This window comes from Schistocerca serialis, chromosome 11 (genome assembly GCF_023864345.2).
Source record: "Schistocerca serialis cubense isolate TAMUIC-IGC-003099 chromosome 11, iqSchSeri2.2, whole genome shotgun sequence".
NCBI lineage: Eukaryota > Metazoa > Arthropoda > Insecta > Orthoptera > Acrididae > Schistocerca > Schistocerca serialis.
This window is the reverse complement of record NC_064648.1, coordinates 115274616-115300608: the sequence shown is the minus strand read 5'-3', so window position 1 is coordinate 115300608 and position 25993 is coordinate 115274616. Positions and strand designations below refer to the sequence as shown.

The following is a 25993-nucleotide window of genomic DNA, read 5'->3' as shown; positions in this document are numbered from 1 at the left end:
ACATATCCACCATGCGTAGCAATAATATGGCGTAGTCTCTGAATGAAATTACCCGAAACCTTTGACAACGTGTCTGGCGGAATGGCTTCACATGCAGATGAGATGTACTGCTTCAGCTGTTCAATTGTTTCTGGATTCTGGCGGTACACCTGGTCTTTCAAGTGTCCCCACAGAAAGAAGTCACAGGGGTTCATGTCTGGCGAATAGGGAGGCCAATCCACGCCGCCTCCTGTATGTTTCGGATAGCCCAAAGCAATCACATGATCATCGAAATATTCATTCAGGAAATTAAAGACGTCGGCCGTGCGATGTGGCCGGGCACCATCTTGCATAAACCACGAGGTGTTCGCAGTGTCGTCTAAGGCAGTTTGTACCACCACAAATTCACGAAGAATGTCCAGATAGCGTGATGCAGTAATCGTTTCGGATCTGAAAAATGGGCCAATGATTCCTTTGGAAGAAATGGCGGCCCAGACCAGTACTTTTTGAGGATGCAGGGACGATGGGACTGCAACATGGGGCTTTTCGGTTCCCCATATGCGCCAGTTCTGTTTATTGACGAAGCCGTCCAGGTAAAAATAAGCTTCGTCAGTAAACCAAATGCTGCCCACATGCATATCGCCGTCATCAATCCTGTGCACTATATCGTTAGCGAATGTCTCTCGTGCAGCAACGGTAGCGGCGCTGAGGGGTTGCCGCGTTTGAATTTTGTACGGATAGAGGTGTAAACTCTGGCGCACGAGATGATACGTGGACGTTGGCGTCATTTGGACTGCAGCTGCAACATGGCGAATGGAAACCCGAGGCCGCTGTTGGATCACCTGCTGCACTAGCTGCGCGTTGCCCTCTGTGGTTGCCGTACGCGGCCGCCCTACCTTTCCAGCACGTTCATCCGTCACGTTCCCAGTCCGTTGATATTTTTCAAACAGATCCTTTATTGTATCGCTTTTTGGTCCTTTGGTTACATTAAGCCTCCGTTGAAAACGTCGTCTTGTTGCAACAACACTGTGTTCTAGGCGGTGGAATTCCAACACCAGAAAAATCCTCTGTTCTAAGGAATAAACCATGTTGTCCACAGCACACTTGCACGTTGTGAACAGCACACGCATACAGCAGAAAGACAACGTACAGAATGGCGCACCCACAGACTGCGTTGTCTTCTATATCTTTCACATCACTTGCAGCGCCATCTGTTGTTGAAAATTGTAACTGCTGTAATTTCGAAAGTTTGTCCGCCAGAAAATGTACTGTTGTCCCAAGCATATTGCAACAAACGGTGTATTTCTATCGCTGCTCGTTTAGTTTTGATTGCCGTTTCAAATATACCGGTCATTTTTGAAACACCCTGTAGGTTCTGGTCACATCAGTGTGACTGGACTGCATAGCACACAATGTCAGTTTGGTGGCTGTTGCATGCCTCTTTGTGGTGTTGCACTTTTAATGGTTAGCACTGTTCATATAAACATTTAGCAGCATCTGTGCATTCCCGTTTGCAGGTGCACGATTTGGAGTTTGCTCCAGATTCGGAAATGGTAATAAACGAGACCCTGCCTGTGGTTAAGGAGGCGGTGGAGGCGGGCAAGGCACGGTTCATTGGGATCACAGGCTACCCTGTGTCTGCACTGAAGGACATCATCACCAGGAGTAAGGACATCAGGATCAGCACAGTCCTCTCCTACTGCCGAGACACCCTCGTCGACAGCACTCTCCAGGAGTACATGCCCTTCTTCAAGGTGAGTCTGTAGCAGCGTGCTGTGCTGGGTACGTCATGCTGATAGGAACGGAAATCTTTATACCACGAGACTCCAGTCCGATATATATCAAACTTCAGGCTGATCTTCCTCACTTATTTTGAAATTAATCTTCTGACTTGCTTGATGTGGCCTGGCAGTATCCCCTCCTGTCAAACCTATTCATCTCAGTGGAACACTAGCATCCTACATTCTCAGTTATTTGTTGGATAAGTTCCAATCTCTGTTTTTCCCTATAGAGTTCCCCTCTACAGCTCCCTCAGGTGTCGTGGTAGTTATTGCCCGATGTGGTAATATGGGTAAATATCCTCCCATCTTCTCCTGCCTTCTTGTCAGTCTTTTCTGCATGTTTCGCTCCTCAGCGATTCTGCAAAGAACCTCTCACTTCTTACAATATCAACATCCTTCTTAGTACCTCACGCCGAACGCTTCGATTCAATTCTGTTCCGTTATTACCACAGTCCATGATCCGCTTCCACACAATGCTGTGTCCAGATGCACATTCCCCGAAATTTTTTCTCCAAGATAAGGCCGATTTTTGATACCAGTAAGCTTCTTTTGATCAGGAATGCCTTTATCAGCTGTGCTAGTCTGTTATTTATGCCCTCCCTATATCGTCCATTTTGTCTTATTTTCCGTCCAAACTAGCAGAACTCCTTTACTTCATCTGCTTCATGGCACAAAATTTGCGTATTAAGTATCCCTAAGCTGATTCCTGGTACTCCTTATCACTTTAGTCTTTTGTCGGCCTACTGCCAGTACTTAGTACTCATGAGACCGTTGATTCCTTTCAAAAAGTGTTGTCATTCTTCCTCATTTCCAGTAGGGATATCATTATCATTAGCGAAAATTATCGTTGATATCCTTTCACCCTAAATTTTAATCCCACTCCTCAAACTTCCGTCTGTTTTCGTCATTATTTGCTTCATGTATAGATGAACGGTAGTCCAAATACTACATACCTGTCTAAAACTCTTTCTAATCCAAATAGTTCTTTCTTGATCTTCCATTCTTATTCTACCATCCCACCGAGCGAGGTGGTGCAGTCGTTAGCACACTGGACTCGCATTCAGGAGGACATCAGTTAAACCCCCATCTGGCCATCCTGATTTACGCTTCTCACGATTTCCCTAAATCACTTCAGGCAAATGCCGAGGTGGTTGCTTTGAAAGGCCACACCCAACTTCCTTCCTCGCCCTTCCCTGATGGGACCATAGACCTCACTCTTTGAGACATGAGCCCCAAGGGCATGAAGGTCCTCCTGTATTCACTCTGGGCTGGAAGTCTACAACCACTGAATGTCATCTTGAGAAATTTCTAGCCATGGCTGAAGCAGATACTGTTTCAGTTGATGAAGGATGCTGGATGGAATATGGAGTGTAAGCATATGTCTTTCTGCTGCATCCCAGACATTTTCTAAGGGAGACAAAATAGGGGACTGGACAGACCAGTCTAGGTCCACTACAACCATAAAGGTGTCAATGGGCTGAGCTGCAGCGCAATGGCGCGCATTATCCTGCTGGAATATGTTGTTTGGTATGCTGTGTAAGATAGGTATGGCAGCTGGGTTTCCCATTCGTGCCAGATTCTGGCAAGTATTCATCTTCCTTACTTCCTTTCAGTGATTACCAAATCTGTCCAGTAGTAGTTCCCCATGCGAGGAGACAGTTAATTCAAGAAAAAATATTCATTTAAGACACAGACTTGCTAAATATAATGCTGCAGTAACATTTTTCTTTCTTTCATTTGTCATTTTCATTTAATAAGTCAATGAGTTGGATCATTATATGATTCCTCTAGGTCAAGTTTGATTTGTGTGACCTGTGGTGTTGTTGGCTTATCTCCTTGTATGTATGTCAGAATTCTGTTGGTGATTACTGATGATGTGTCCATAGCATTTTGGTCTTATTTGTCTGAAATCTGCTGATAGGTTTGACATCTCCTTTGCGATTTTCCTAGAGACTTATCTGCACATCTCCTCTGTCGGCTTTGGGTTGAGGATTTTTCTCACTATTTTGCTTTATTCCTTCAGCATTTCTGTATCACTTTTTCATGTGAACTGTTAATGTCTCGTTTGCATACTGTATTTAAGGCCTAGTTACTGTGTTGTAGTGTCTAACAATTGAGTTAATGGGCATGAATTTCTTATCATATGTGTCCTGTATCTAGGCAATGACCTTGCAGCAGTGGATAGACCGGTTCCCGTTAGATCCCGGAAGTTAAGCGCTGTCGGGCGTAGCCTGCACTTGGATGGGTGACCATCCAGCCGCTATGCGCTGTTGCCATTTTTCGGGGTGCACTCAGCTTCGTGATGCCAATTGAGGAGATACTCGACCAAATAGTAGCGGCTCTGCTCAAAGAAAACCATCATAACGATCGGGAGACCAGTGTGCTGACCACACTCCCCTCCTATCCGCATCCTCAGTTGAGGATGATACGGCGGTCGGATGGTCCCGATGGGCCACTTGTGGCCTGAAGACGGAGTGCTGTCATACGTCCTGTGTCTCGCTGTACGATTTTTTCATTTTGTGTTGTCTTCTGTATCGTCTCACCTGCTGTGGTTTCGAGGATTTGACCTAGATATTTGAAATGTGTAACTCGGTTCATCTCGTATTTTGAGTCTAATTTTCGTATCTTTAGTTGTGAGTAAAAGAACTGAGACTTCTGGAAAGAGGTTTGCAGGCCAACTTCTTCCGTGCATTCTTTTAGTACTTCTGTTTCAAGATGCAAAGTAATTAATGATATTTAGGGGCTAGTGGGCATTGGCTTACATCAAGGGGGAAGTTAAAAATTTGTGCCGGGTCGTGATTCGAACCCAGATATCCTGCTCACTAGATAGATGTTGTGACCACTTTTGTTATATTTTATCTCATTTTGTTCGTTATTGTTCGTTTAGAGTGGACATCACATGACGCTAGTTCAAGTTCATCGTTGACTCATTAACTCAGTTTTATTATTTTTTTTACAGAGGGCACCTAACCCTCTGACCGAACACGCTCTACACTAAGCGATCCAGACGCAGTGGCCATGGTAACAGCATGGATTACCCTAGCACGCCTCCTGTCAGACCTGGACTGTCAACTTGCCGACACACTACTGATGTAGTACCCCTTGCCCATTACTCACTGCGTTTCGCCGTTTCCCGTAAGTGTTCAAGTGTGGTGTGCATCTGCACTGAAGGGATCATTGACTACTCTGTTCTTAATTATACAGGTTGGTCCATCTAAAGTTTAGGATGAGATTATCTCGAAAGCTACACATCGGGTAAAAATAGTGGATGAGACAAGTTCGTAAGCTCAAAGGGAGATACTACACGAGACCTCCAGCCCCCGCCCCCTTGGGTGAGGCGGGGGGCAACTTTTAAATCTTAAATGGAAACACCTATTTTTTATTGCAGTTTCGGATTCTCCATAAAAAAGTAATCAAGTATTGTCTGAAACATTTTTTTAAACCATTGACAGATGGCGCTGAAATCGTGAAAAAAGTAAGATAGGGGAAAAACTCTGATTTATTAAGAATTATCCGAGAAAGACGCGCCAAATCGATAGAAAAAGTGCACCAGTTCTTTCGTTACACCAGATTAAGCCATTTTTGTACAAAATGTACTGTATCCTTCTTTTACCGTTACCCGGGAACAACGACGTGGAGGTAGTAGAATGATGTTCCCATGGGGTGCTTCATTAGCGTGAGTCCCCTTGCCTCTCACATGTTGGGGCGCTTAATCAATGAAATTAGCCACGAATACATTGTTCAAAATTATCCCCATTTGCTTCAATGCATAAAGTCAATCGTCTGCGAAAGTTGGCCACAGTTTTGAGCAGCACATCCCATGGTATGGCTGCACACACTCTTCGAATGCGTTGCTCCATATCGTTTCAGATTGTGGGCTATCTTTCATAAACAGTATTTTTTAAATAACCCCACAAGAAAAATCAGGAGATGTTAGGTCTGGTGAATGTGGAGGCCACCGAATTGGTTGCCGCGTCCTATCCACCGACCAGGGTACCGTATATTTAAAACGTTCCGCGCATTTTTAGCATAATGGGGAGCTGCTCCGTCCTATTGGAACCACATTCGTTGCCTAGTTTCTAAATCAACATCTTCCAACAAATCATCGTGGAGAAGTTGTAAATAAGATTCCCCAGTTACATTTCGCACAAAAAATACTGTCCTATCAAGTAACCGTTTAAAATTCCACACCAGACCATTAACGACCATTTGCGTTGATTGTCAACGGGTCTGTGCCAGTGTGGATTGTCAGGGGACCAACAATGACAATCATGACGATTTACACTCCTGGAAATTGAAATAAGAACACCGTGAATTCATTGTCCCAGGAAGGGGAAACTTTATTGACACATTCCTGGGGTCAGATACATCACATGATCACACTGACAGAACCACAGGCACATAGACACAGGCAACAGAGCATGCACAATGTCGGCACTAGTACAGTGTATATCCACCTTTCGCAGCAATGCAAGCTGCTATTCTCCCATGGAGACGATCGTAGAGATGCTGGATGTAGTCCTGTGGAACGGCTTGCCATGCCATTTCCACCTGGCGCCTCAGTTGGACCAGCGTTCGTGCTGGACGTGCAGACCGCGTGAGACGACGCTTCATCCAGTCCCAAACATGCTCAATGGGGGACAGATCCGGAGATCTTGCTGGCCAGGGTAGTTGACTTACACCTTCTAGAGCACGTTGGGTGGCACGGGATACATGCGGACGTGCATTGTCCTGTTGGAACAGCAAGTTCCCTTGCCGGTCTAGGAATGGTAGAACGATGGGTTCGATGACGGTTTGGATGTACCGTGCACTGTTCAGTGTCCCCTCGACGATCACCAGTGGTGTACGGCCAGTGTAGGAGATCGCTCCCCACACCATGATGCCGGGTGTTGGCCCTGTGTGCCTCTGTCGTATGCAGTCCTGATTGTGGTGCTCACCTGCACGGCGCCAAACACGCATACGACCATCATTGGCACCAAGGCAGAAGCGACTCTCATCGCTGAAGACGACACGTCTCCATTCGTCCCTCCATTCACGCCTGTCGCGACACCACTGGAGGCGGGCTGCACGATGTTGGGGCGTGAGCGGAAGACGGCCTAACGGTGTGCGGAACCGTAGCCCAGCTTCGTGGAGACGGTTGCGAATGGTCCTCGCCGATACCCCAGGAGCAACAGTGTCCCTAATTTGCTGGGAAGTGGCGGTGCGGTCCCCTACGGCACTGCGTAGGATCCTATGGTCTTGGCGTGCATCTCTGCGTCGCTGCGGTCCGGTCCCAGGTCGACGGGCACGTGCACCTTCCGCCGACCACTGGCGACAACATCGATGTACTGTGGAGACCTCACGCCCCACGTGTTGAGCAATTCGGCGGTACGTCCACCCGGCCTCCCGCATGCCCACTATACGCCCTCGCTCAAAGTCCGTCAACTGCACATACGGTTCACATCCACGCTGTCGCGGCATGCTACCAGTGTTAAAGACTGCGATGGAGCTCCGTATGCCACGGCAAACTGGCTGACACTGACGGCGGCGGTGCACAAATGCTGTGCAGCTAGCGCCATTCGACGGCCAACACTGCGGTTCCTGGTGTGTCCGCTGTGCCGTGCGTGTGATCATTGCTTGTACAGCCCTCTCGCGTTGTCCGGAGCAAGTATGGTGGGTCTGACACACCGGTGTCAATGTGTTCTTTTTTCCATTTCTAGGAGTGTAGTTCGCCATCGTTTTTGGACGTGGCTTCATTAGTGAACATAACGTATCTAAAAACATCATTGTCACCTCTCACCATTTCCCAGGCCCATTGGCAGAAATGCACGCGTATTTGCATAGCTTTTGGCGTTAATGCCTGAGTCAATCTGATATGATACGCATGATATTTATGTGCCTTCAGAATCCTCAAAACAGTTGATTTCGGTATTCCAGTTTGTCTCTGAATTGCACGACTACCAATTTATGGGTCCAGTTGAACTAATGCGAGAAAGGTAAAGGTACAAGTGTCATTTTCCTTGTATTCGCGATGTTGTATCCATTTTGAGCTCGTTGAGTGCAATTTCGAATATGTTATGACTTGGATGTATGTTTGGGAAACGATCCGCATACAATTGCGCAGCTGCAGCGTAATTGTTGTGGCATTCAACTAAAATTAACATCATATCAACAATCTCTGTAGGAGGATAGTGAGCCATGTTTCGCTAAAGAATAATTTACCTTCGTCAGTTGATGTTTACGGTCCACAATCTGAAAGTGAAGTGACGTCTGATCGCATTGCATCGAGCTTTATACTGAGCCATAGTTCGCAATTTTACCACGGTAGTAACGCAATTGTGAAGAGTTCCCTAAGGCGATTTTGATAAATGGTTCAAATGGCTCTGAGCACTATGGGACTTAACATCTGTGGTCATCAGTCCCCTAGAACTTAGAACTACTTACACCTAACTAACGTAAGGACATCACACACATCCATGCCCGAGATAGGATTCGAACCTGCGACCGTAACGGTCACGCGGCTCCAGACTGAAGCGCCTAGAACCGCACGGCCTACGGCCGGCGACGATTTTGATACCATTCTGCCTCCTTACATCCAAAACTGTGGCGGGTAGGATACATTTTGTACAAAAATAGCTTAATTTGGCATAATGAAGGAATTGGTGCACATTTTGTATAGATTTGATGCTAAATAAATCGGAGCTCTTCCCCAATTTTAATGTTTCTCGATTTCAGCGCCATCTGTCAATGGTTTAAAAAAATGTTTCAGACAAAACATGATTGCTTTTTTATGGAGAATCCGAATCTGCAATAACATTTAAATGTTGCCCCTCGCCCTACCCATGGGAGCGGGGGCTGGGGGTCACGTGTAGTATCATTTGGTGCCCCCCTTTGGGCTTACAAACTTGTCGTACCCACTATTTTTGCCCGATGTATAGGTTTCGAGATAATCTCATCCAAAACTTCAGATGGACCACATTGTACATACGGTCTCTGTTTTTTTTAACATGTCCAGAAGGACAGACACCACATACACATTTCTAATTGTTTGGTTTGAGAGTATGGCCCAGCTGTCTTCAAAATGGAGGTTTGAGATTTCTGTGTTCACTCGGGCTCTTCCTCGTTGCGTTGCTTCCCATTATCTGTAGATTTTTAGTTCTTTTTCCCTGTCCCTCATTATTTTGTCTTGGGCTGGACTGAACAATAGTCGGAATACTTCCAGAACGAAATTTTCACCCTGCAGTGGAGTGTGGGCTGATATGACACTTGGAGGAAGATTAAAACTGTCTCTAGTTCTTTTTTTATGTAGGTTTGTTTATTATTTTATCATGTCTTATATATATGTTTTTGCATGGCTGTGTTTAATTGTTTTCATTTGATTATTGTAGGCTTATTTCTTCTATTATGAGTTCTTATTTTAATTGCTCTCTTTAGTTATTTTTATTTTTTTCTGTTTGGTTGATTTATTGTAGTAGGAGTTGTTATTGTATTCGATTTTTTATTAATTCTGATTAAAAAGCGAGGATACATGCATCCACCCTCCGTCGCATGGAATCCCTGATGCGCTGATGCAGCCATGGAGAATGGCGTATTGTATCACAGCCGTCCACAATACGAGCACGAAGAGTCTCTACATTTGGTACCGGGGTTGCGTAGACAAGAGCTTTCAAATGCCGCCATAAATGAAAGTCAAGAGGGTTGAGGTCAGGAGAGCGTGGAGGCCACGGAATTGGTCCGCCTCTACCAGTCTGTCGGTCACCGAATCTGTTGTTGAGAAGCGTACGAACACTTCAACTGAAATGTGCAGGAGCTCCATCGTGCATGAACCACATGTTGTGTCGTTCTTGTAAAGGCACATGTTCTAGCAGCACAGGTAGAGTATCCCGCATGAAATCATGATGACGTGCTCCATTGAGCATAGGTGGAAGAACATGGGGCCCCATCAAGACATCACCAACAATGCCTGCCCAAACGTTCACAGAAAATCTGTGTTGATGACGTGATTGCACAATTGCGTGCGGATTCTCGTCAGCCCACACATGTGACGGTGAATCGAGGAAGTACAGTACATACTGAAGAATCTAAAATGAGCTCTAACAAGGAAATTAAGCGTTTCCGGACACATGTCCATGTAACATCTTTTCTTTATTTGCATGTGAGGAATGTTTCCTGAAAGTTTGGCCGTACCTTTTCGTAACACCCTGTATTTGCATATCTTTGTGAATCACGGCAACGGCCTTGCCGCAGTGGGTACACCGGTTCCCGTCAGATCACCGAAGCTAAGCGCTGTTGGGCGTGGCCGGGGTGACCATCCGGGCCGCCATGCGTTGTTGCCATTTTTCGTGATGCCAACTGGGGAGCTACTCGACTGAATAGTAGTGGCTCCAGTCAAAGAAAACCATCATAACGAACGGGAGAGCGGTGTGCTGACCACACGCCCCTCCTATCCGCATCCTCAGCTGAGAATGACATGGCGCGTCGGATGGTCCCGATGGTCCACTTGTGGCCTGAAGTCGGAGTGCTTTGTCGATCACCCTGTATAAGGGGGACGAACAGTGTCACCTGGCCAGCGGTCACTATGACGGACACGGAGATGCTGGGTGCTCGTGCAAGACAGCATTATCAGCAACCGACAGAGCTTTTATCTGCGGGTCTCCATTTGGCCAGCTGGTCGAGTTGTACAGTATCCAGATTTGGGAGCTGTTAGGAGCTGACAGTGGCACCATCTCGGACCATAGGGGCACGTGTACACATTGTCCAGGTGCTGGTCGACAACTGTCCACCGTAAGAGGGGTCGCTGTATTGTGCACCAGATACGTTCTGACCCCTTGTCATTTGCTGCTGCCATTGGAGGACAAGCAATGAACTCCCTGCAATACTGTGTGTCATAACACGCCGTTGGTTGGAGACCAGCAGCAGCTGGACTGGGGTATTACCATCTCGTGTTTAGGCTGCCAATAACACTGTAACACAAACGGTTCTGTTTGTAGCACCACGGTTGGGAAGCGTGGACTGCTGTCACACTGTGCTCAGTGATGAATCACGGTCCTGCACCACCCCCCCCCCCCTTGATGACCACCTTCAGCCACTGTGTGGGGTTCCTGTGGAGAGGCACCGGTCAAGTTCTTTCTAAAGTGTCCTCGACATTGTAATTACTGAAATAACTTCTCAAGAAGAGCAAGTCTCAGTTACTTTCCTCCTCCCCACCATGGTGCTTCACATGTCTTGTCAGGCAGTGTACGCAGTGTGATCAAAAGTCTCCAGACACTCCCAAAAACATACGTTTCCCATATTAGATGCATTGTGCTGCCACCTACTGCCAGGTACTCCATATCAACGCCCTCAGTACTCATTAGACGTCGTGAGAGAGCAGAATGGGGTGCTCCTCGAAACTCGTGGACCTCGTATGAGGTCAGGTGACTGAGTGTCACTTGTGTCATACGTCTGTACGCGAGATTTCCACACTCCTAAACATCCCTAGGTCCACTGTTTCCGATGTGAGAGTGAAGTGGAAACGTGAAGGGACACGTACAGCACATAAGCGTACAGGCCGACCTCGTCTCTTGACTGACAGAGACTACCAACATTTGAACAGGGTCGTAATGTGTAGTACGCAGACATCTATCCACACCAACACACAGGAATTCCAAACTGCATCAGGATCCACTGCAAGTACTATGACAGTTAGGCGGGAGGTGAGAAAACTTGGATTCATGGTCGAGTGGCTCCTCATAAGTCACACATCACGCCGGTAAGTTCAAAACGATGCCTCTCTTGGTGTAAGGAGCGTAAACATTGAACAGTGGGAAAACGTTGTGTGGCGATCCAGTGGCATGGTGTGGGTATGGCGAATGCCCAGTGAACATCATCTGCCAGCGTGTGTAGTGCCAAAAGTAAAATTCGGAGGCGGTGGTGTTATGGTGTGGTAGAGTTTTTCATGGAGAGGTCTTGCACCCCTTGTTGTTTCGTGTCACACTATCACAGCACAGGCCTACATTGATGTTTTAAGTACCTTCCTGCTCCCCACTGTAGAAGAGCAATTCGGGAATGGCGATTGCATCTTTCAACACGATCGAGCAGCTGTTCATAATGCACGGCCTGTGGCGGAGTGGTTATGTGACAATAACATCCCTGTGATGGACTGGCCTGCACAGAGTCCTGACATGAATCGTATAGAACACCTTTGGGATGTTTTGGAACGCCGACTTCGTGCCCGGCCTCACCGACAGACATCGATACCTATCCTCAGTGCTGTACTCCGTCAAGTATAGGCTGCCATTCCCCAACAAACCTTTGAGCACCTGACTGAACGCATGCCTGCGAGAGTAGCGTCTGCCATCAAGGCGAAGGGTGGGCCAACGCCATACTGAATTCCAGCATTACCAGCGGAGAGTCTTTTTCAGCTCGGTGTCCGGATACTTTTAATCACATAGTGTATATTTATTAATACCTTTGCCGTTACCAAAATTTCTCTTTGCTTATAAAACTGTGAATACATGAATACGACACCAGGACCAAATACAACCTCTACAAAACGTTTGTGCAATAGTACAGAATGGAGTCAGAGACAATCTTTCAGAGTGCATTATATGTCACTTAGATATCGTGTTGAAGCTTAACATTAAATTGAAGAACTTTCCACTGATCAACTGATTATACTCCACCGTATAGCGTCTTTAGGAAAACTCTTCAATTCAGTGTCTTAAGTTATTCCATGGTTAGAATTGTCTCCATACTACAGTAGCATGAAATCATTTCGCTGACTTGCACTTGTATTAAATCAAACGTACATCCTTGACTAGACCCATCTCTGTGGATTGCATAGATTTTTTCGATTTTTTCAGTCATGTGACTGGTTTTGATGTGTCCTGCCATGAATTTCTCTTCTCTGCCAACCTGTTCATCTCATAGTGGCACTTACACCCAACAACCTCAAACATTTATTTGGCATATACCAATCTCTGTCTTCTCATACAAATTTTACTCGCTACAGCTCGGTCAATTACCATGGACGTTGTTCCTTGAAGCCTTAACACACGTCCGTTCACTCATCTTCTTCTCTGTGTCAATGTTTTCCACATGTCCCCCTTCTCAGAACATCCTCATTTCTTATCTTTTCTTCTTCTTCTTCACTTCATGGAGTAGACTTGCAACCAGCTGTGTCCTCACTGAACCAAACTGTTCCTTGGTGCTCCTTCGTTTCCCATTCCTGTTGGTTTATAATTGGTTGCTTGCTTAACTAATCTGTCGTCCCCATCCTGTTGATGCGTTGTTTCCGTTTCACGGATCTGCGTCCTGATTTTTATTCACGCAGTATACATTCGAATGGTTCAAATGGCTCTAAGCACTATGGGACTGAACAACTGAGATCATCAGTCCCCTAGACTTAGAACTAACTAACCTAAGGACATCACACTCATCCATGCCCGAGGCAGGATTCGAACCTGCGACCGTAGCAGCAGCGCGGCTCCGGACTGAAGAGCCTAGAACCGCTCGGCCACAGCGGCCGGCAATATACATTCAGTGTTTCTATTATAATACTGTTGTGTATTTGATCTCTTAACTTTCCATAAAAATTTCGTTGCAGGTGAGAGTGTTCATCTCTTGTCTTTCTCAGTCTATGTCTAAGATCTGCTTTCATATACGAGATATGTGAATAATTTTATTTTTACATGAAAGCCTGTACCTTAATCTACGCACTGACGCCATTACGGTCTGATACTTCCTTGTTTACGTTGCGTACTGAGTGTTTAAGATGCCTCCGATAATCAAGACTGTTGGGCTGTTATAAGATTTCTTAATGCTAAAGGCCTAAAAGGCATCGATATTCATCGTGAGATCTGTGCAGTTTACGGAGAAAACATTATGAGTGATGGAATGGTAAGAAAGTGTGTGAGAGCATTTAAAGATGGCCGCACAAATGTGCACGATGAACAACGGAGTGGACGTCCTTCGATCGTTAATGAAAGTTTGGTGCAGGAAGTGGACAATAAGGTGAGAGAAAACAGACGCTTTGCGATTTCCTCCTTGCGGGATGATTTTCCTGATGTTTCTCGTAGTGTTTTGTACGGCATTGTGACCGAGCACTCGAATTACCGATAATTGTGCGCACGTTGGGTACCGAAAAAGGTTGACGGATGTGCACAAAACCAAACGTTTAGACAGTGCATTCATTGACTTTCCTTGAGCGGCACCACAACGCCGGCGATGATTTCTTAAGCCAAACTGTTACGGGCGATGAAACATGGGTCGCCTACGTCACACCAGAATCAAAGCAACAGTCCGTGGAAGTTGAACAAGGGCACCGTTTTGCTGCGAGACAATGCCCGTCCGCACGTGGCGAATCGGACCAAAGATCTCGTCACATCTTTTCGACGGGAAACTCTAGATCATCCTCCGTACAGCCCCGATCTTGCGCCCAGTGACTACCATCTGTTCCTGCACTTGAAGAAACACCTGGGCGGTCAGCGTCTTCAAGACGATGACGAAGTCAAAACAGTGGTGATGCAGTGGTTAACAAGTCAGGCGGCAGACTTCTATGAGGAGGGTATTCAAAACTGGTGCAACGTTATGACAAGTGCGTCAGTATTGACGGAAATTATGTAGAAAAGTAGATTAAGGTACAGGCTTTCGTGTAAAAATAAAATTATTGAGATATCTTAGCACGTCTTTATTTTAATTTCAAAACGGTACATACTTAAGAAACACGCCTTGTATAATAGGCGTAGCCATTACTTTTTAAGATATTAGCTTTGTATCCTTCCTTTTCTTGTCACCGAGTTCTCTCTGTATCGCATCACATACCATTTGATACTGATACCATTTATTAGTGACATCGTTGCCATGCTTGTACCTATTACCGCAGTCAGACAGTTGGTAATGTGGCACCTGTTCTTTTGTTTGTCTAGTCCAGTGGTTCCCAACAGGTGATCCGCAGACCGCCAGGGGTCCGCCAGCTATGCTAGAGGCGTCCGCAAGATGCTATTAGAATAAAAAAATGTATTGAATATATTTCGTATGATAACAGATTTTTTTGTTTTGGCCGCTTCCTGCACGAGCAGAGCTTTAGCGAACGCTAACTTCTGCGTCTAGCGTCTTCCTAGAGCCAACTGACACTACCACGTTCTAGCGCAAAACTAGAATTAGATAGACGCAAATAGTTCTGCTGTATGTCGTTAGACAGCGCGCTGCCTCTTTGCAGCTGACAACTGACAGTCACTTTACGCAGAAACTCGCATTTCAGTCGACAATCGGCCATTGTTAATTTCTTGTCAGTGCTTTCACAGACCGTGGAAGTTACAAGTTTGGAACATACTATTTCACAAATAATGGATTGAAAGGTCAGAATGACCTCATTTCATTAAAAACTGAAAATTAAAACTAACTGTATAACGATGGTGTACTCTGTTGTAACTATTTTTTCAAGTAAATAATACCTTGTATGAAATTAGTGTTTTCTTATTTTTCACACATGTCTACTCAATTCAATCTCAAGTGTAGTACACTTGAAAGACCAGTACACTCACTTTTAATTTTTTCCTGTCATTTTCAAAAAAATGGCTTGAGCACTATGGTACTTAACATCTGTGGTCATCAGTCCCCTAGAACTTAGAACTACTTAAACCTAACTAACCTAAGGACAACACACACATCCATGCCTGAGGCAGGATTCGAACCTGCAACCGTAGCGGTAGCACGGTTCCAGACTGAAGCGCCTAGAACCGCTCGGCCATAGCGGCCGGCCCCCTAATTTTCAGTTCATACTCAATTTTTTTAAGGAGTTTGTTATACTAAACACCCAGATTTGAAGACAAAGATTTTGAGCAATAATCAAGAATTTAACAATAACAATGATGGCAAGAAGAGAATAGAATCTTCGAAATGTGGTGCTACAGAAGAATGCTGAAGATTAGATGTGTAGATCACATAACTAATGAGGAGGTATTGAATAGATTTGGGGAGAAGTCTGTGGTACAACTTGACTAGAAGAAGGGATCGGTTGGTAGGACATGTTCTGAGGCATCAATGGATCACCAATTTGGTACTGGAGGGCAGCGTGGAGGGTAAAAATCATAGAGGGAGACCAAGAGACGAATACACTAAGCAGATTCAGAAGGATGTAGGGTGCAGTAGCTACTGGGAGATGAAGAAGCTTGCACAGGATAGAGTAGAATGGAGAGATGCACCAAACCAGTCTCAGGACTAAAGACCACAACAACAACAACAAGAATGATGGCTAAATTGAAAAAGTTTTAAGCTCAATATTTTTTCAACAATGAACATGTCAATGTTTTTTCTAAGTAACAAAAATATAAAACGTGTAAAAAGACTCTTAATTTGCCTTTTGTAGGTAGTTGATACTGTGATATGACAAGGTACCAGTCATGCTGTATGAGAGGGTCCCCGAGAAAATTTTGTTGGGAACCCCTGGTCTAGTCAGTCCACCTAACTTTCACGATCCTCCTATAGCACCACGTCTCAGCACTTCGATTCTCTCCTTTTCCTGGTTTCTCTACATCCCACGGAACGTTACTGACGTAATGTAATGGCGCCTCTGAACATAGCCTAGTCTTCCCAGAGCCAGGGTGTGGAGCTGGGTAAGCTCGCTGTCTACCACGCGCTGACGCGCGAGGGCCAGGCGACGCACATCGTAGGGGCCAACTGCAGGGAGGTGCTGCGCTTGAACCTGAGGACACTGCGAGAGGGACTCACCGAGGCAGAGCGACAGGTGCTGGAGCACGTCAAGGACAGGTAAGGCGAGGGTTCGGCCCGCGACTGAGCTTCTGGTACTAGGTAAATTACACTGCTGGATAGTAAAATTGCAACACCATACTCACTGAAGAGCCAAAGAAACTGGTACACCTGCCTAATATCCTGTAGGGACCCCGCGAGCACGCGAACCTGCCACAGTATAACGTGGCATGCACTCGAGTAATGTCTGAAGTACACTACTGGCCATTAAGATCGCTACACCAAGAAGAAATGCAGATGATAAACAGGTATTCATTGGACAAATATATTATACTAGAACTGACGTGTGATTACATTTACACACAATTTGGCTGCATAGATTCTAAGAAATCAGTACCCAGAAGAACCACCTCTGGCCGTAATAACGGCATTAGTACGCCTGCGCGTTGAGTCAAACAGAGCTCGGATGACGTGTACAGGTACAGCTGCCCATGCAGCTTCAACACGATACCACACTTCATCAAGAGCAGAGACTGGCATATTGTGATGAGCCAGTTGCTCGGCCACCACCGACCAAACATTTTCAATTGGTGAAAGATCTGGAGAATGTGCTGGCCAGGGCAGCAGTCGAACATTTTCTGTATTCAGAAAGGCCCGTACAGGACATGCAACGTGCTGTCGTGCATTATCCTGCTGAAATGTAGGGTTTCGCAGGGATCGAATGAAGGGTAGAGCCACAGGTCGTAACACATCTGAAATGTAACGTCCACTGTTCAAAGTGCCATCAATGCGAACAAGAGTGACCGAGACGTGTAACCAGTGGCATCCCATACCATCACGCCGGGTGATATGCCAGTATGGCGATGACGAAAACACGTTTCCAATGTGCATTCACCGCAATGTCGCCAGACACGGATGCGACTACATTGATGCTGTAAACAGAGCCTGGATTCATCCGAAAAAATGACGTTTTGCCATTCGTACACCCAGGTTCGTCGTCGAGTACACGAAATGAGACGCTCCTGTCTGTGATGCAGCGTCAAGGGTAACCGCAGCCACGGTCTCCGAGCTGATAGTCCGTGCTGCTGCAAACGTCGTCGAACTGTTCGTGCAGATGGTTGTTGTCTTGCAAATGTTCCCATCTGTTGACTCAGGGATCGAGACGTGGCTGCACGATCCGTTACAGCCCTGCGGATAAGATGCCTGTCATCTCCACTGCTAGTGATACGAGGCCGTTGGGATGCAGCACGGCGTTCCGTATTACTCTCCTGAACCCACTGATTTCATATTCTGCTAACAGTCATTGGATCTCGACCAACGGGAGTAGCAATGTCACAATACAATAAACCGCAATCGCGATAGACTACAATCCGACCTTTATCAAAGAAACGTGATGGTACGCATTTCTCCTCCTTACACGAGGCAATGCCAGTCAACTGCTGTTTGTGGCCAGCCAGAATGACCGAGCGGTTCTAGGCGCTACAGTCTGGAACCGCGTGACTGCTACGGTCGCAGGTTCGAATCCTGCCTCGGACATGGGTGTGTGATGTCGTTAGGTTTAAGTAGTTCCAAGTTCTAGGGGACTGGTGACCGCAGAAGATAAGTCCCATAGTGCTCAGAGCCATTTGAACCATTTTGCTGTTTGTGCATCAGAAATCGGCTGGAAACTTTCCTCATGTCAGCACATTGTAGGCGTCGCCACCGGCGCCAACCTTGAATGAATGCTCTGAAAAGCTAATCATTTTCATATCACAGCATCTTCTTTCTGTCGGTTAAATTTCCCGTCTGTAGCACATAATCTTCGTGTTGTAGCAATTTTAATGGCCAGTAGTGTAGTTCTGGAGGGAATTGACACCAGGGATGTCCATAAGCCCGTGAGATTATGAGGGCGCGGAGGTCTCTTCTGAACAGCACGTTGCAAGGCATCCCAGATATGCTCAGTAATGTTCATGTCTGGCGTGTTTGGTGGACAGCGGACGTGTTTAAACTCAGAAGAGTGTTCCTGGAACCATTCTGTAGCAGTTCTGGACGTATAGGGAGTCGCATTGTCGTTTTGAAACTGCCCAAGTCCGTCGGAATGCACAGTGGACATGAGTAGATGCAGGTAATCAGACAGGATGCTCACGTACGTATCACCTGTTCAAATGGCTCTGAACACTGTGGGACTTAACATGTGAGGTCATCAGTCCCCTAGCACTTTGAACTACTTAAACCTAACTAACCTAAGGACATCATACACATCCATGCCCGAGGCAGGATTCGAACCTGCGACTGTAGCGGTCGCGCGGTTCCAGACTGAAGCGCCTAGAACTGCACCGGCCGGCGTGTTACCCGTCATAGCCATATCTAGTATCAGAGGTCCCATATCACTCCAACTGCACACACCCCACACCATTACAGAGCCTCCACCAGCTTGAACAGTCCCCTGCTGACACGCAGGATCCGTGGATTCATGAGATTGTCTCCATACCCGTACGTGTCCATCCGTTAGATACAATGTGAAAGGAGACTCGTGCGATAACACAACTTGTTTCCAGTCACCAACAGTCCAATGTCGTTTAGCACGGGCCAGGGCGAGGCAAAAAGCTTTGTGCCGTGGAGTCATCAACGGTACATGAGTGCCCCTTCGGCTCCGGAAGCCCATATCGATTATGTTTCGTTGAATGGTTTGCGTGCTGAAACTTGTTGATGGCGCAGCACTGAAATCTGTAGCAGTTTGCGGAAACGTTGCTCTCCTGCCACATTGAAAGATTCTCTTGAGTCATCGTTGGTCCCGTTCTTGCATGATCTTTTTCCGGTCGCAGCAATGTCAGAGATTTGATGTTTTACCGGATTACTGATATTCACAGTACATTTGTGATGTGGTCGTATGGGAAAATCCCCACTTCATCCTAATCTCGGAGACGCTGTGTCCCTTCGCTCGTGCGCCGACTATAAGAGCTCGTTCAAATTCACTTAAACCTCGATAACCTGCCATTGTATCAGCAATAACGGATCTAACAACGGCGTCAGACACTTTTTGTCTTATATTGGCGTTACTGACATCGACGCCGTATTATGCCTGTTTAAATGTTTCTGTATTTTAATACACATGCCTATAGCAGTTTCTTTGGCTCTTCAGCGTATTTGGAACATTACTGTATCCAAACACTATTGAATACCTCGAAAAAACGATTTACTAACACACAGCGCACATTCACAACACGAATGGCTCTTTATTCACTCAAAGTAAGGAGTGCTACCAACGGTGGATGTCGTTGATTCCATATTTCTGAATTTACACAAGGCTTTTAGCACAGTTCCTCACAAGCAGCTTCTGTTCAAATTGCTTTCATTGTTTAAGTTGCGGAGCCCGAATCGTGACTTCTTGTCAGAAGTAGTCTGTAGTAACCTATGGAAAACCATCGAGTGAAACAGAAATGATACCTGGCGTCTCAAAAATAAGTGTTATAGACCCTCTGCTGTTCCTAATGTACATAAGCGATATAGGCGACAATCTGTGCAGCTCTCTTACATTGTTTGTACATCATGCTGCTCATGAAACGGTCCCTGTCATAGCAAACAGACCCTGAAACGAAAATATCTCACCTCGTAATGTAACTGTTTAGGAAGGCGTTGCTTGCTGCTTTCGGTGCACCAGTTGCAAATTTCTCACTACAGTTGCTGAGAGCGTATTTCAATGCTCCAGGCGACAATTAATCTATTTTATACACGTCACTGAGCGAGACACTCTTTAAATAAAAATGACCTGCATCGAGGATGTGGACAGTGCTCTTGGTAAAATATATCTTTAACACACTGTTTTTAAATTACCTGCTATGCTATCACTTGTGCGAAATTTATGTTACAACACTCATTAACGTTGACAAAGGGCAACATTGATATCAAACCCCTACTCACAAAAATGTTAGACAAATAAATAATAAACATTAAAAATACCTTACAGTGAAAATTACTCAATCTTTAAAGAAAAACCTGAAGTCCCCCGACATAGATGTCTCATTAAACAATGGTTCCAAACCACGCGTGACTGCAATGCAACTGAATAAAAAATAGTACCTCCATCCCTCTTCTTACTCTTTTCTAATCTCATTACATCTCGTTTCATCCTAAATCACTAATCGAATCCTTCTTCTGTGTTCCACAATATTCAAACACAAATCATTCTACTTCAACACACGTGCCCTTAACTTTACGTCTACATACGAGTCACCTGATCGGCGTCTGTCTCATTACCACTCCAACTATAGGACTCCAGCGCCAGGCAGCGATGACAAAACAAACACATCTTCCAGCAAGTCAGCTACTCTGACCAAAGACTGCGCGCAAATACACTAAAGCACCACAGAAACTGGTATAGGCATGCGTATTAGTACACAGAGATATGTAAACAGGCAGAATACGGCGCTGTGGTCGGCAAACCTATATAACACGAGTGTCTCGGGCAGATGTTAGATCGGTGTCTGCTGCTGCAATGGCAGATCGTCAAGATTTAACTGAGTTTGAAAGTGGTGTTACAGTCGGCGCATGAGCGATGGGACATAGCATCTCCCAGGTAGCAATGAAGTGAGGATTTTCCCGTAGCATTTCACGAGTGTACCGTGAATATCAGGAGTCTGGTAAAACATCAAATCTCTGACATCGCTGCGGCCGGAAAAAGATCGTGCAAAAATGGGACCAACGACGACTGAAGAGAATCGTTCAGCGTGACACAAGTGCAACCCTTTCGCAAATTGTTGCAGATTTCAACTTTGGGGTATCAACAAGTGTCAGCTTGCGAACCATTCGACGAAACATCATCGATATGGGCTTTTGGAGCCGAATGCCACCTTGACGAATGCACGATACAGAGCTTTACGCCTCGCCTGGGCTCGTCAACACCAACATTGGAGTGTTGATGACTGGAAACATGATGCCTGGTCGGACGAGTCTGGTTTCAATTTCTATCGATCGGATGGACGTGTACGGGTATGGAGACAACCTCGTGAATCCATGGGCCCTGTATTTCAGTAGGGGACTGTTCAACCTGGTGGAGGCTCTGTAATGGTGTGGGGCGTTTGCAGTGGGAGTGATACGGGACCAGTTATACGTCTAGATATGACTCTGATAGGTGACTCATACGTAGGCATCCTGTCTGATCACCTGGATCCATTCACGGCCATTGTGCATTACGACGGGATTGGGATTTTCCAGCAGGACAATGCGACACCGTCTAAAATTTCTAGAGAGAGGCTCCAGGAACACTCACTGTGGCATTTGCTGGACACCAAACACCCTGGTCATGAACATCACTGATGATACCTTGGATGCCTTGCAACAGTCTGTAAAGAAGAGACCTCAACCCCCTCTTACTCTTATTCATTTATGGACTGCCCTGCAGGACTCATGGTGTCAATTTCCTCCAGCACAACTCCAGACATCAGTCGATTCCAAGCCAAGTCGTGTTGCGGCACTTCTGCGAGCTCGCGGGGGCCCTACACAATATTAGGCAGATTTCTTTGGCTCTTCAGTGTAATAAGCAATTTAAAATTGTCGCTCAGCGTTCGAGACATCCAAAGTATGTTCAAATCCTAGAAGTGCAAATAACTGACAACAGATCTGTTTTAACAGGCCGCCCGCAAGAATATGAAAAATCGCCCCAGGTTTTTGAAGGTAGGTAGAACATTGCAGGTTGCATAAAATGACATCGGTAATGGCAGCTGAACAGAGAACGTGAATGACATCACTCTTACCTGCCCTGTGTTGCTGCACGAAACTGCTAATCAATTGCAGCTCCAAGCACGTAGTGCACTTCATGCCAGCCTGGTGTTTGTTGTACGTCGACATCATGGTTCTGCAGTACTAATAGCCAGCAGTGTACTTACAGCCAGTTGGGGCTTTCTTTTGAAATGCGGCACGTATACACGTGTACCAATATTATCATACATGTCACATTCGAGTAATGGGTGGAGTCATAGTGAGTGATGTCTGTTTCAGGTTCTTTGCCGATTTGAAGGTGAGGCACTGGGAAGGCAAGGAACTACGAGAGAGGGAAGCAATACTGAAAGAGTTGGCGGAAAAGGAAAAACTAGAAGGCAAGTCCTGATGAAAACGCCAGCGCACCACGAAGATGCGGACAATGGGTCATTTGGGTCGGTAATCGTACTGATGGTACAGTGCACATCCAATGTAGGTAGGCTTTGTGCCATGCTTTTCGTCTGCCCAGTAATTACTTGTAATGGTTAAAAAGGGTTCTGTATCTGTGAGAGAAGAATCTGAAGCAAAGCGAATCAGACAACTGTGTGTTCAATGATAAATTGCTTTAAACACCATTAATGGTAAACACCGTTTTTTAATTGTAAATAATATCCACTCTACAATAAATGTTAACGTTAAAAGCAATATTATTACTTGGAAAATACTTCCTGGAGTTTCTTACGGTTGATGTCAGACACATACTGTCACTCATGATCGTATTCATTTTCCTGGTCCACTGAAACCTGATCATGGCAGTAGGACCTTGCTGTGGTTTGATTTATTATGATTCTACATTTAACAGTTAACCAAGGAACTGTATATGGCCATGACACCAACAACTCCATGGTTTGTTATTTTTCCAGTGTTATTAAGCCTGTACATTTTACGAATCTACTGATGGCTATTCACAGACTTAAACACAAGAAATGAGCTGATCATTAAGTTGCTAGGCTGCGCTAACTTTTGTGCTCAACTAGATTGATACCGATATTATTTTCAAACTGACAGTATCATTTTTGCAGTACGTATGGTCAAGAACTGTCCATTCTTTCCTTTTCTACAAGTATTTTTGGAGGAACATTGATTCTTGAAGAAAGGCAAATAACTTTCTACAATTTGATTAGTTTATACAGTTTTTGGAAATGGAGAGACCATTAAGATATCACAAATTTTTGAGACGTAGAGCTTTTTGTAACAGTGTGTTTCACTGGTGTAGATTATATTTACAATTTACAACAAAAGTTCGGATTACTTCTTGTTTAGTATCAAAAATAAACCATATTTTTCTAGTGAATCGATCTCAAAAATTTCATTTCAAATGTACTGAAATCTGTTGTTCATATTTGATTCTCTATGCAAACACTTTCTTGTGAACTACATACATAATTATTATTGGTAAAAATAGTGTTTCAAAAATTCTGTAACTCTAATGAGGGAAACTCTTCTGAACAGGTACAGAATTTATGACAGTTATTTTGAATAACAAGATGAAGAAAATGTGTTAGTGAATTTATAGTAATAAAGAGACTGGTAACAGTGTTGATAGATTTGTGGTGGTATCACCAGCCTTTACCACTACTGTGCTTTACTAATAAATGTTTATGTGTGGATAGTCAATTTGGTGTTTAGCCAACTCAGTTCATTTTAAACTTAAAACAATTTTTACACATCTGTATCACAACAAATTTGACTGAGAGTGCTCCTCTCTTAGATTTTGCTTAGCTTATTTATGTCAGATTTAATTTTGGGTAAAACCTTATACCTTCCTGATAAATGCTTATGAACTGTTTGAAATGAGGGAATAGTAAACTGTAACAAATATTAAAGTCATGCTTTTTATGTGCCAATATTATATTACTTAACTAAAGTTTGGATTACTTTTTTCTTAAATGAATGAAAATAAATTATTTCTACAAAGGTGAATCTACTCCAAGTCTTTTATTTAAAATAAAGTTGATCTTTGGTTGTGTATGACTTTCCTATCTAGCTGCTACTATTAAGTTTAGTATAAAAAAGAATTATCCTCACAAGGTGACCAACAAGAATATTTTAAGTATATTACTAATCAGTGAAATATCAGATATTTCCGTTAAATTTAACTGATTTAACAATGACTGCCAAGCAATGTAGTCTTTAAACTAATTTTTAAAATCTTTCGTTTTTATTTTACACAAAGCGCTTTTCTCATACAATATTACAGTGCAAAAAATATCTTCTGGTGCATTAATTTGTTCTTTATAGTTCTAATAATGTAAAACAAAAAATGCTATGGCATTTGTTTTTAAATAAGGAAAGGTATAGACACAAAAAATACAGTCATTAAGGCTATCAAGACAAAAATATTGACTACAGCCTTGAAAGAAATATTGTCACAACCATAGGCTGTTAAACTTTATGCATTTCTCCACAGAACTAATACATGCTGCTGCAACAATTACAGCAATATTTATGGTGATGCAATTCTAAAAATAAACGAATATTGATGGTATCGTAGTCTACAAGTGTGTAATACATTAGACACTAATAAAAAGGAATGATAGTTAATTCTCACTGTATTTAGACGTGGACAGACATGTAGTATACTCAGGGACAGATTTGATAAAAAAAAAACGAGAAATGACCTCCTTCCTGATACACCATTTTCATCAGTTTGAGGTGGCATTTTTTCGTCTTGTTTATGAGCTGCGATGCAGATGTTATGTGGACATGTGTCTGGAAATGATTACTTTCCATGTTAGAGCTCATTTTATTACTTCTCTTCATATCACATTAACCATGGAATGGAAACACACAGCAACAAAACGTACCAGCGTGACTTCAAACACTTTGTTACAGGAAATGTTCAAAATGTCCTCCGTTAGCAAGGATATATGCATCCACCCTCTGTCGCATGGAATCCCTGATGCGCTGATGCAGCCTTTGAGAATGGCGTATTGTATCACAGCTGTCCACAATACGAGCACGAGGAGTCTCTACATTTGGTACTGGGGTTGCGTAGATAAGAGCTTTCAAATGCCCCCATAAATGAAAGTCAAGAGGGTTTAGGTCAGGAGAGCGTGGAGGCCATGGAATTGGTCCGCCTCTACCAATCCATCGGTCACCGAATCTGTTGTTGAGAAGCGTACGAACACTTTGACTGAAATGTGCAGGAGCTCCATCGTACATGAACCACATTTTGTGTCGTACTTGTACAGGCACATGTTCTAGCAGCACAGGTAGAGTATCCCGTATGAAATCATGATAACGTGCTCCATTGAGCGTAGGTGGAAGAACATGGGGCCCAATCAAGACATCTCCAACAATGCCTGCCCAAACGTTCACAGAAAATCTGTGTTGATGACGTGATTGCACAATTGCGTGCAGATTCTCGTCAGCCCACACATGTTGATTGTGAATCGTGGAAGTACAGTGATTAATGTGATTTGAAGAGAAGTAATAAAATGAGATCTAACATGGAAATTAAGCATTTCCAGATACATGTCCAAATAACATCTTTTCTTTATTTGTGTGTGAGGAATGTTTCCTGAAAGTTTGGCTGTACCTTTTTGTAACACCCTGTATAGTTCCCTGATATAACCACAGTTTTTGCACAATGCATCCTGCAACCGCAACACAGAAGGACTTCAGTGCTATGATTAATAGAGATTTGATTAAATACAGGGAATGCAGCCTGTGAAATAACTAGTAAGTTCTCTTTTGTAGGACTTTGCTTCTTTGGCGTTAGCAGTTCATATTTTCCGATATTATAACTTTTTCTGTACTAAATTATTTTTTTTTAAATTTTATAATGAAATTAGATCCACAAAATCTCTTCCATCAAGCAAAAT

At 44.4% G+C, this 25993-nt stretch overlaps 1 protein-coding gene across 1 annotated transcript in view; it reads left to right on the top strand.

The window, feature by feature from the left end:
- LOC126426515 (uncharacterized) overlaps positions 1-22515 on the top strand; it is a 167917-nt gene extending 145402 nt beyond the window's left edge. The window contains exons 5-7 of the mRNA XM_050088420.1: positions 1497-1733; positions 16318-16490; positions 22407-22515. Of these exons, the coding sequence (XP_049944377.1) occupies positions 1497-1733; positions 16318-16490; positions 22407-22515 (519 nt within the window). The remainder of the gene's footprint in view (positions 1-1496; positions 1734-16317; positions 16491-22406) is intronic.
- Positions 22516-25993: the final 3478 nt, after the last annotated feature.